This window comes from Rhamphochromis longiceps, linkage group LG17 (genome assembly GCF_057381845.1).
Source record: "Rhamphochromis longiceps isolate RC_006_pf linkage group LG17, R_longiceps_female_GT1.1, whole genome shotgun sequence".
NCBI classification, from domain to species: domain Eukaryota; kingdom Metazoa; phylum Chordata; class Actinopteri; order Cichliformes; family Cichlidae; genus Rhamphochromis; species Rhamphochromis longiceps.
The window spans coordinates 31,127,754-31,140,191 of NC_140573.1; the positions used below are offsets into that span (position 1 = coordinate 31,127,754).

The 12,438-nt window shown below is 43.0% G+C and overlaps 2 protein-coding genes across 4 annotated transcripts in view; both read left to right on the forward strand.

The window, feature by feature from the left end:
* Positions 1 to 2,334, forward strand: part of atp2b1a (ATPase plasma membrane Ca2+ transporting 1a) — a 40,151-nt gene extending 37,817 nt beyond the window's left edge. For 2 of the 3 annotated variants that reach the window (XM_085385842.1, XM_085385843.1), the window contains one exon: positions 550 to 2,334. In XM_085385842.1, coding sequence (XP_085241968.1) covers positions 550 to 942 — 393 coding nt within the window. In that variant the 3' untranslated portion in view covers positions 943 to 2,334. The remainder of the gene's footprint in view (positions 1 to 549) is intronic. The other variant, XM_085385845.1, reaches the window with a different exon arrangement.
* Positions 2,335 to 7,919: 5,585 nt separating this feature from the next.
* mest (mesoderm specific transcript) lies at positions 7,920 to 12,397 on the forward strand. The gene is made up of 12 exons (XM_085386472.1): positions 7,920 to 8,215; positions 8,432 to 8,619; positions 8,697 to 8,776; positions 8,882 to 8,959; positions 9,053 to 9,189; positions 9,283 to 9,341; positions 10,357 to 10,397; positions 10,545 to 10,615; positions 10,719 to 10,820; positions 10,897 to 10,973; positions 11,312 to 11,375; positions 11,851 to 12,397. Exons 2-12 carry the CDS (start codon positions 8,466 to 8,468, stop codon positions 11,966 to 11,968), a joined length of 981 nt encoding a protein of 326 aa, XP_085242598.1. The 5' UTR covers positions 7,920 to 8,215; positions 8,432 to 8,465; the 3' UTR covers positions 11,969 to 12,397.
* The last annotated feature ends 41 nt before the right edge of the window (positions 12,398 to 12,438 follow it).

Here is a 12,438-nt window from a genome sequence, read left to right on the forward strand (position 1 = left end):
ATTTTCCTATAAACTGTCATTAATCTGCACTTCTGCAGCAATTCACAGTGCTGCTTACATTAAAACCCCCACTTTTCTTGCAGCGTAGAAAGTTGAGACCATTTTTTTTTATTGGCGATATTAATCTTTAGTGTTCACTTAGATTTTTATTTAGTATACATTTTCATTTTTAGTCTTTGGGTATTTTTATATTCACTGAGAGACAGAAATGAAAGAATATGGGCTGCTCCTGTTTATACATTAAAATACAACTAGAACCGTAGATGATGGTTGGAGACAACTATTCATCACCAGATTAGTATAAAACTTTACTACTAGAAATAACAGCACACCTGCACGTTTCTCTGGGAGTCCGTCCCCCTCCCCCCCTCACAGATTTCTGGTTTTGAAGCACCTAAAAACTCACCTATTCTGGCCCAGTAAAACCTAAATCCGTGGTTTTTATCTGTGGTGTTTTCCAGGTTTTAAAATAGAGCGGCGCACTCTTATCATTACCGAATGTGACTAAATACACCTTTCCTGCTCCCTGTCCCTTCTCCTTCCCTCCAGATCCGAGTGGTGAAGGCATTCCGCAGCTCCATCTCCCTCTATGAGGGGTTGGAGAAGCCAGAGTCGCGATCATCCATCCACAACTTTATGACCCACCCCGAATTTCGGATAGAGGACTCTGAGCCCCATATCCCCCTCATTGATGACACAGACGCGGAGGACGATGCTCCCACCAAGCGCAATTCGGCCAGCCCGCGCAACGCTACCCCCACACCGCCCTCACCCACACCTTCGCCTGCCACCACCGTTGCCCCCACCACGCCAGTCTCTCCTTCCCCGAACCAGAACAATAACGCTGTGGAGAGCAGTAACCACCTCCTCCCCGAGGGCCTCAAGTCAGGAACCCCCTCAGCCCCAGGGAGCCCACTACACAGCCTGGAGACCTCGCTTTGATCTGACCCAGCTCCACACGTCACCACCTCTTTTCTACCCGCCACCAAGGAGCTCAACTCAGACAAATCGAACGGACACTAGGAGCGTCGAGACGAAGGGTTAGACGGAGAGCGGCGTCTTGTGTGAGCTTGGCTTGGGTTGGACTTAAAGAACAGCAAACATTCAGAGGAATGTACGGCTTGGTGTGGATTCTTTGGTCTTCTTTTATTTTTGGTTATTATTATCCCACTGCAACACAAGGACTCTGTCTTCACCCCTCCCTCCTTGGTAACACTTGTTTTTCTCAGTAACAAGGGGTGACTATAAACTAAGATTGAAAGTGACCTGTTTTTATTATTATATTATATTTTAATTGAGAAAGGGAGGTGCTCCTCCTGGCTTGAAGATCGTCTGTAAGAGTTATGAACGAACCTTTAGCTTCTCTTTTATCTGAATGGTGTTGTATATTTATCTCTTTGGCCCTTGCTCATTTTGAAACTTATTTCTGCTCCATCGGCTGTTAATATTTTGAGTTATTTATGTTTTTGGAGGGAAAAAAAGCAGGTCTGTTTACAAAGTTTGTAGATACTTTTTTTCTGTTTGTAGGCAAAGAGCTTCCTGATGTATGATGCAGAAAACTGGGACAGATTAAGAAACGAATGAGAGGATTATTTCAGATACTGCTGTATTTTCAGGAAAAAAAAGGGGTGTTTCTATTGAAACTTAACTATTTTTGCCTGCAAGTTTTATTTGTTATATATTTGTAGATAAATATAGAACCTTCTAGCCAAACCGATAAACACTAAGGCTTGTATAGAAAAAAAGAGGTCCATCTGACGAGGTGTTTTCACAGGAGACGGGACGGGAAAGATAATTAAGGCCTCTAGTCCACTAACATCGCTATAAATATTTAACTTCTTCCATTTCTTCGCTAGTTTTCATGTGCACAAAACCTTCTGGAGTTCTGGATTCTCTTTTTCAGTCATTATGTTGTGTTCAGGAATTTCCACATGTTGAAAGGTTCAGTTATTTAAAGGGAGTTTAGAAAATAATCCCAGGCTCTTATTTATCTTGCCGAAAGCTGGGAGGAGGAAACAAAGTCTTACCTCAGAGTCAGATACAAGGTCCTTTATGAAGCCGCTTAAGCGTAAAGTAGGAGTTCTTCTTTCCGATTTGGAACCATAAAATGAAAATCTCTTCTTTTAGCTGGTATGTTGCACTCACAAGCATAGATTAATTTGACAAAGGCCTTGTGGGTGCGTTAACGCTAAAACATGTTCTGCCAAAAGCACCAAAATGACTTTAATCAACTTTTTTGTTCTTTTTTTTTTTTTTTTTTTTTTTTATGACCGCTGCAGTTCAAACTAGCGCTGTATTATCTACTGAACGAGTGTGTCTATTTCTCAGTAAGACCTTCACATAGGCTAAACGTCAGTGTGCCTTGGCTTCAGTAATAATTTAGACAATCTTGGTCACATCATTTATCGCCTTTAGGAGACTCCTTATGGGGGGAGAGAAAAAAAAGACCTCCACAGCTAAAAGCAGGACCAAAGTCATCCTCCATCTAACATGTGGGGACAGCAGAGACTGATTTCCTCCCTCTGGATGCTTGATAAATACGGACACTGGTCTTTTTCTTTCTTTTTTTCCCCTAAATGGTGCATTTTATTTATATTTTTGAATTTTCTCAGCCCCCCTCCCACTCCCCGCCAATGTAGAATACTGACATTTGTTTACTCAGGCATAGAAAAAGTATTTAATTTAAATGAGAGGGGAAAACCCCTTTTTGCTTCAGAGCTTGTGTATTTAGATAGCAAAAACATCTTCATCTTTGGTCAAAAACAAAGTGAACCATTTTTCATATTTCATTCTCTTTACGCTTTAGGTAAATATTAATTTTATTCCTCTGACTATTGTTGGCATTTTAAAAAATTTCAATCCACCAACAACCACCACCCTATTCAGAAGACTCCTTTAAACCATTATTAATAACAAACGTTGCTGCATTTGGTTTGTTTGTAAAACTATTTTTGACACCTGATGTACTGGAAGCGCTAAAGAATTCGACATTTGTGCATTTTTCAAGAATAAAAGCCGAGGCATACACTGGTATCTATCTGCACAGGGTACTTATTTCATAACGTTCCTTTGGGGAAAAAGAATTTTGATACAAATCGTAATAAAATTGTACCTTTGTATTTTTATGGCAATGCTGATGATACCTTTCATCATACCTAACAAATTTTGGATGATTTGACACCAATCGTGTTCTATGGGGAACGGGGGTTTTGGCCACTAAAATGTTTTGGGATTTTTTTATTTATTTTTTTTTTTTGTTCTGGAAGATTCATCTCAGGGTGCAAATGATGTGAAAGAGAACAGGCCTCTCTTTAGTTTGCATTTTAGAACACGCTTAAATGTTTGGGATGGTGCTTGCCAACCACACACAAGGGATAAACTCGGGCAGCGGGCTGCAGATTTTTCCTGCAGCCGTCTGGCCGGCTTCACCTGAAGGGCCGCGGACAGGGAAGTGGAAGGTGGAAATGTAAAGTCATAAATGGTTTGTTTTCCTTGTTTTACAGACGACAAAATAGCAGCTAGGATTGAGAGTGAGAAATTGGAAAAAAGCGAGAGGAATCCATGTGAGGAGTTTGTTCTGTAGCTTCTTCCTGTAATGGGAATGAATGTTTTTTTCCATCTGTTTTATGGATTATTATTTTTTTATCTTTTAACATTTGGAAATAAAAGTACTTCATGTCTGTTTTATCTTGAGCATTTTAAATGGATATCGTGATTGGATTTACATTTGAAACTTGTCGAGTAATGTGTATGGTTTTTAAAAATAAAAAATGTATTTAGCCTAACTGCAGGGCCATGTTTGTCATTTATCATGCAGTGTTTCACCGTTTTGCAGTTCTCAAATGTGGACTGCGCTGTATTGAAAATCATCATCCCTACAGGATGGAAGGAAAACACTTTGTAGAAGGTCTGGTTTTCATCTACTTGATTTTCCTCATAATAAGACTGTATTTTTTTATTCCTGCACCATTGCCAAATGTCAGAGTGGCCAATACTGGCAATAAACACACTCTGCGCCTCACCAGTTATGTCTTCCTAGTACTGACTGGGACCACCTTTTTTCCTCTAGAGCTGCCTAAATACTTAACTGCAGGAAATTTCCTCTGAGATTTCCTCCATAATGACATGACAGCATCTCAAAGTTGCTCCACATCAATGACTCCAATCTCCTCTTCCAGCACATCCCAAAGGTGCTCTGCTACACTGAGATGTGGTGATTGTTGAGGCCATGTCAGTACAGTGTACTCATTTTCATGTTCAAGAAACCAGTTTGAGATTATTTTAAGCTTTGTGACATGGTGTGTTATCCTGTTCCAATCAGCCATCGGAAGATGGGAACATTGTGGTCATAAAGGGATAGACATGCCCGGCAACACTACTCAGGTAAGGTGTTTAAGGTGCCCTTAAATGATGCTCAGTTGATACTAAAGAGGCGAGGAGTTTGCCAATAAAACGTCCACTGCAGCATTACGTCACAACCACCACAAGCCTGAACTGGAAAGGCAGGGTGGATCCATGCTTTCATGTTTATGCCAAAATCATTCAAAGCTTTTCCGGTGTGGTCATCTGCTGCTGTAGCCCATCTACTTCAAGGTTCAACATGTTGGGCATTCAGAGATGCTCTTCTGCATACTTTGGTTTAACAAGTAATTATTTGACTTGCTGTTGCCTTCCTATCAGCTAGTGAATTGCCACTCACTGGATATTTTCTCTTTTTCACATCAATCTGTAAATCCTACAAGGTTGTTTTAATGAGCAACTGAACATCTGTACCTAACAAAGTGACCATTGAATGCTTTGCCTTAGCCACCATTGTCTTAATAAATAAATTCCGTTGCTTTGTTTTGTTTTTGGACAGATTTTCAGACTACAAGTGTTCATAATTGAAAAGTCACTCTGGCTTAACTTGGTAAGAGCTGTGTGGCTTATTTTGAGTGTTTTCTTCAAATAACTGTTGTGTTTGTGGACAATGACAATAACGGGCTGTGATGAGTGGAATTTTCGCAACAGTTGGAGACTATATTATTTAAATTAGTTGCGGTAATCGAGTCCTGTTTGACAGTCGGTTTGTTTATCTGGCAAATTCAGAGATGAAGTGTATTGTGAGTAATGTGAGCAGTGTACAATGGCAGCTTTGTGAAAAAATGTTTGGAGATAGCTCTCTCTGCTCCAACAATGCCAGGCCTGACCTTTCTTTGCTGAAGTAAAGAACTAAAGACTATGGTTTAGTTGTGTGTGTGTGTGTGTGTGTGTGTGTGTGTGTGTGTGTGTGTGTGTGTGTGTATATATAGATAGATATATAGATATAGATATCTATATATATATATATATAGAGAGAGAGAGAGAGAGAGAGAGAGAGAGAGAGAGAGATATACACTCAACAAAAATATAAACGCAACACCTTTGTTACTGCTCCCATTCCCCATGGGATGGACGTAGAGACCTAAAATTCATTCCAGATACACAATATAACCATCCCTCCCAAACAGTGGTCACAAATCAGTCCAAATGTGTGGTAGTGGGCACATCTGCTATATTGAGATAATCCATCCCACCTCACAGGTGTGCCACATCAGGATGCTGATCTGACATCATGAGTAGTGCACAGGTGTACCTCAGACTGCCCACAACAAAAGGCCACCCTGGATTGTGCAGTTTTTTTGCGCTATTGGGGGTCTGGGGACCCAGAACCGGTCAGTATCTGGTGTGACCACCATTTGCCTCATGCAGTGCAACACATCGTTGCATGGAGTCTATCAGATTGTCAATTGTGGCCTGTGGAATGTACAGTTTTGTCTCACAGCAAAATGCCACAGATGCCACAAGCAATGAGGGAGCGTGCAATTGGCATGCTGACAGCAGGAATGTCAACCAGATCTGTCGCCCGTGCATTGAATGTTCATTTCTCAACCATAAGCCGTCTCCACAGGCGTTTCAGAGAATATGGCAGCACATCCAACCGGCCTCACAACCGCAGACCTCGTGTAACCACACCAGCCCAGGACCTCCACATCCAGCAGGTTCACCTCCAAGATCGTCTGAGACCAGCCACCCAGACAGCTGCTGGAACAATTGGTTTGCACAACCAAACAATTTCTGCACAAACTGTCAGAAACCGTCTCAGGGACGCTCAACTGCATGCCCGTCGTCCTCATCGGGGTCTTGACCTGACTCCAGCTCGTCGCCGTAACAGACTTGTGTGGGCAAATGCTCACATTTGATGGCGTCTGGCACGTTGGAGAGGTGTGCGCTTCACGGATGAATCATGGTTCACATTGTTCAGGGCAGATGGCAGCTGAGAATGTCCCAGTTCTTGCATGGCCAGCATACTCACCGGACATGTCACCCATTGAGCATGTTCGGGATGTGCTTGACCGGCGTATACGACAGCGTGTACCAGTTCCCACGAATATCCAACAACCTCGCACAGCCATTGAAGTGGAGTGGACCAACATTCCACAGGCCACAATTGACAATCTGATAGACTCCATGCGACGATGTGTTGCACTGCATGAGGCAAATGGTGGTCACACCAGATACTGACCGGTTCTGGGTCCCCAGACCCCCAATAGTGCAAAAAACTGCACAATCCAGGGTGGCCTTTTGTTGTGGGCAGTCTGAGGTACACCTGTGCACTACTCATGATGTCAGATCAGCATCCTGATGTGGCACACCTGTGAGGTGGGATGGATTATCTCAATATAGCAGATGTGCCCACTACCACACATTTGGACTGATTTGTGACCACTGTTTGGGAGGGATGGTTATATTGTGTATCTGGAATGAATTTTAGGTCTCTACGTCCATCCCATGGGGAATGGGAGCAGTAACAAAGGTGTTGCGTTTATATTTTTGTTGAGTGTATATATCTATATATAGATATATAGATATATATATAGATAGATATAGATATATAGATAGATATAGATATAGATAGATAGATAGATAGATAGATAGATATAGATATATCTATATATATCTCCAGGGACTGCAAATGAGCTAATAGTTAAATCTGCTACAGTGCATCTTTGCTGTTAGGAGAGAAAACACGGTCCTCTGAAATTAAAATATAAAAATATGGGTGCCCGAAGAGGTTTTTGTCTTCCCCTCTCCTTTAAAAAAACTACTTTTACTTTTGCCAATGAATGACTGACTGATAGAATGATTGTAAATCTATACTGATTTTTAGGAGATGCGTTTCTCTTAAAAAAGGTTTAAAAGATGTACCAAAGGGACCCTTTCATGCATATATCCACATCCAGTACACAGAACATGACATGCACTTAAAAAATGTTTGACATACATACATTTTATATGTAAAATATTATATTAAAATACACAATATGCTGAAGCAAATATTTCAATATGATAAAAACATAAAGAAGAAGAAGAAGTGAAAAATAAAATTATTAAGAGATTAAAATACCTAAATATGTCAAAATAAAACGTTTTTTATTTAAAAATTAAATAAAAACAACAACAATGATAATGGTAAATGGTCTGTATTTGTATAGCGCTTTACTTGGTCCTAAGGACCCCAAAGCGCTTTACACTGCACACAATCATCCACCCATTCACACACACATTCACACACTGGTGATGGCAAGCTACAGCGTAGCCACAGCCACCCTGGGGCGCACTGACAGAGGCGAGGCTGCCGGACACTGGCTGCAGGACACTCATTATTATTATGGAACTGACTAAATCCTCAATATAATAATAAAATAATTTTACTTTATTTTATATATAAAATCAATGTAAAAGACAAAAAGAAAACAGTCTTGCTGGATCAAATTTCACATTTTTAAGATGTTTTCCAGTCAATGAATGTAGTCAGAAACAATAAAATGCTGTTGCACATCCAGACCGGCAGGTGGCACTGTGCTTCTCTCCTGCAGTCAGCCCATCGAAGATCGTGTATAATAACGGCTAAGATGATGATGGCTTACTTAAGTGTTGACTGACAATAACCACAACCAACTAAGCTACTCGCTTCAGTCTCTTTCCTCGTGTACGTAGCGGCAGAGTGAGACCTCAGTGAATTTATTTTAATCTTTGAAAAGTGTCGCCTTATTCCGCTCGGCAGGAAATTCCTCCGCAGTAATGGATCCCAAACACGGGGCGAAGGTCTGCTGAAGACGGGTCACAGTGTTTATGAGAGTACAGCAACCTGCAGCAGCGTCGGTCTCGTAGAAGTAAACCGGTCTGGTGGAAGGTTGGAGTTGTAATGACTTATCGATCATTTATAGATAACTGACAGCGGGTTTGTCTCCTTTAATGAGTTGCACAGTGATAAATTACAGTTGCAGTGCAGGCAGCAGGAAGACATGGCCTTTCCTCCCCCCTTGCATCTGCGACAACTTGTGCATCGATGCGAATCTTGCAGGTTTCTTATCTAACGTGTTGTCGCTCATGTGTCCATCTCTCACAGGCAGGAATGCGACTCCCTCACGGCTGAGTTCAAGATGAGAGAGTGGTGGATTCATGTGGGTTTGATCTGCATCCCTTTGGTGGCCGTGTACCTGCACATCCCGCCCCCTCAGCTGTCCACTGCGCTGCAGAAGTGGCACAGTGCTGGGAAGGTCTTCCACTTCAGAGGCTGGAAAATCTTCTACAGAGGTAACACGTCAGTCTTAGTGCTACCATAACATGCCAGTCAAGCACAAATATGTCTTTGATCTGTGGTCTCTTCTCAGACTCTCTCGGTGCTTTGGGGAGCTCAGATGTCATCATCCTACTCCATGGCTTCCCCACTTCCAGCTATGACTGGAGCAAGGTGCCCATCTCTCTGCACATGCCCAGTGGATAAACAAATGGAGAACTGTAAGGGTGTGTTTGGGACCCCCACCTATCCTTTCTTTTTCCCCCTCCTCTCATACAGATCTGGGATCCGCTCACACAACGATTCAATCGTGTGATTGCGCTGGACTTCCTCGGTTTTGGCTTCAGTGATAAACCGGTGGGTGAAAGCTAGATACAGAAAATCCATCATTATACATCGACTGATTAAAACGTGTCTAACATGTGTTTTTACTGTGCTGTAATGTACCAGCGGCCCCATAAGTACTCCATCTTCGAGCAGGCCAGTGTGGTTGAAGCCCTGGTGGCCCACTTGGGTCTGAGCAACCAGCGAGTGAATCTGGTGTCCCACGACTATGGAGACACCGTGGCCCTGGAGCTGCTGTACAGGTTGGTGGTGTTTTCATGCAGGCTGCCAAAACAGTGTAAACGGATAAACTGCTAACCTGCTGTGGTTTTTCCTCTGTCCTTCTTCCAAACTAGGAGTGACCAAAATCGCACAGGTCATCTGACTTTAAACAGCTTGTGTCTTTCCAATGGAGGTACAGTGCGCTCTGTTATCCTTGGCTTTAGTATAAACAGAAGCTGCAGCTCAGATTTTCTGTTTGTTTTACATTTAAACTGAATATGTTAAGCTTTTTACAAAATCTATCCATTCAATGCTCTTTGTTTTTCTGAAGTCGGGTCGTGGTGGCAGCAGACTCCTGAACCATACTTTCCAGTTACTTCTGGAGGATTTCGAGGTGTTCCCAGACCAGATGACATATATAATCTCTCTAATCTTCTAGATTTACCCCGGGTGTCCTCACAGTTGTCTGTGCCTGGAAAACCTCCAAAGGGAGGTTGCCAGGAGGCATCCATACCAGATGCCCAAACCACCTCAGCGGGCTCATTTTGCCACGCAAGAGCAGCGGCTCTACTCCAAGATCCGTCTGGGTATCTGAGCTCCTCAAACTGTCTGCAGGAGGAAACTAAGCTATTTGTATTCACGACCTTACTCTTTTGGTCATTACTCAGCCTTGGACCATCAGAGATAGACGGTCCAACACCCACAAGGACATGGACACGGCCCTCACTTTGGTTATACAAGGACCTGATGGCCCGTAGCAGTGGGCTCAGAACCCCTTACTGCTGCAGTACACCACACAGATGCCCACAGAGAACCTGGTCCTTACATAATTGACACTGGTGTCTTGTTTTGGTCCCTTTTTCATTGGTGACAGGAGCCTGGTTGTTGCAGTGGCCACAAATCCTCTGCAGGGAGCTTTTAGGTAGACCAGCCGAGTTGTTCTCCCTTGGTTTCCATATCTGTGCATTTCAGCCTTCAATCTGCGTCTTCCAGTCTTGGGCAGCATTTATGAAGGGAGCTTCCACCCTTACAGATTGTTTTGCTAGACACTGTCTTGGGTGGTTACGAGGGCAGACGAAAGCGAGAGCTGCCAGATTGATCGCCAGTTGATGTAGCTCCTGATATTTGAGCGTTAATAATGCACGTCATTCCAGATGTTGTTCCGACGTGAAAGTCACAAGCGCTGCTGACACTTTTCTTCCTGACAGGATTGTTCCCAGAAACGCACCACCCACGGCTGCTGCAGATGGTGAGTCACGATTGTTTGCTTCATCCTGCTTTTTCCAGCCCATGTTACTAAATAAGCTGAGGAGGATGGAGTGAAATTTAAGGGGAGCTGTTTGAGTGGTAAACTTATCCTAGAGACATTTCTGTCCTTGTTTCTGTCCTCCAAAAGCTTCTGAAGGACTCGAGTTTTCTGGCTCCGATTCTGACGCGCCTCACTAACTTTGTGATCTTTCAAAAAGGGTAAGAGAGCCTGAGCCCTTTAGCACCAGAGTTAAAGCTGGAGCCCTGCATTAGGACATTACATAATTGGATAATGGACTTTGATTCGTTTCCTCACCGGCAGGATAGGAGAGGTGTTCGGCCCATACACGCAGCCCACGGACGCTGAGTTTTGGGACATGTGGACGGGGTTACGCTACAATGATGGCAACTTAGTTTTGGACAGGTGCGTGTGCCTGTTTGGTCTTTTGGCCTTTGTAACCTGCTCGCTCGCTTCTAACTTTGCCGCTCTGTCTCCGCAGTATTCTGCAATACATCAACCAGAGACTGAAACACAGAGAGCGCTGGGTGGGAGTGCTCACTTCCACGTATGTCCCACGTAAGTTCACTGTTGCGTCACATATCCCAATGTGTGTGTGTGTGTGTGTGTGTGTTAATAAATCAGAGGGCAGCTTTTGTATGGGCCAAACAATTTCTTACGGTGTCAGCAGCCTCAGGCAGAGAGCTGCTGATGCTAAGCTGCTTAGTCCATCTGTGATTGGAAGCTCAGTGCGTGTGTGTGGCATAGAGCTCATGAGAAATGCAACATCTTGGGAGAAATAATTCCAGTATATGCCTTTTAATTTAATCCCACTCGTCCTGTACCGCTCCTCCATTTCTCAGTGTTCCTCTTTCCATTTTTTTCCCCTCGCTCACCGTCTTCCTTGTGTGTTTCAGTGCACATGATCTACGGACCCCTGGACCCCGTCAACCCCCACCCCCAGTTCATCCGTCTTTACCAGTGAGTGCTCCTTCATCTGTTTCTTTAACCCCCACACCCGACAATCCAGATTATCCATAATGCCCCCTAAACTGGGGTAACCTTAAATGTGCTGAGTTTCCAAACTGCTTTGACAGATAAAAAGCAGAGCACCTAGCAGGTGATCCATCTGGGAATGTCATTTACCTCAGTGCACCTTGCAGTTGGGGCTGCGAAAGTTTGCAGGACATTATGTTAAAGAAGGAAGAAAACCATGTGCTGGTGACATTTAGGCAGCACAGCAGATTAGGGAGTAGCTTCGGTTGCCTTGAAGGCTGAGGCTGAGAATGGCTCTATTAATGTTTTAGTTTCTCACCCAAAAGTTAGAAAAATGTGCTAGATTTATTCCCTCATCAGAGCTGAGGATCAGTCACAAATGACTAGCTTTAAAGCTCTGTCTTTGTGTCCTTTGTGGCATGTTTTATTGAAACAGTCCATGTTTTTTCCATTTCCTCAGGAAGCTGGTCCAGAAGTCAACAGTCACAATTTTGGACGAGCACATCAGTCACTACCCTCAGCTGGAAGATCCCACTGGCTTCTTAAATGCATATTTCAATTTTATTCACTCTTTCTGAAAGGAAACCAAATGCAACTGATTGTAGAACTATCGGATTATGTGTCGTACCAAATTGAAAGACGCACACGTGGTGCAACGAGCGATCGTGATGATTGTACCCAGATGAAATGCTGCATCGGCCTTGCGATTTAAGCAAAGCTAATTTACCAGCACCAATCCCTGAAATGTTCATTACTACCATGGAAAATGGGAAATGCAGGCTAAAAATGATTGTATTTAAATAGGTGGAGGTGACTGAGGGAGCACGGTAATGTCAAGTAATTTGAACTGGTGTTGGGGTGTGTCATCATTGAGTTTATTTGCGGGACACTCTTGATTCCTTCCAGTTTGTGTTGTCTGTCCTGCTATCAGCTGTGATGAATTTTTATATAATTTTCTATATTTCTCTCGATGTCAGCAAGTAAATGTCAATTTTTCTTCAAATAAAACTAGTTTTCTAAAAAAAAAAAAAAATTTCTTGATTTCCAA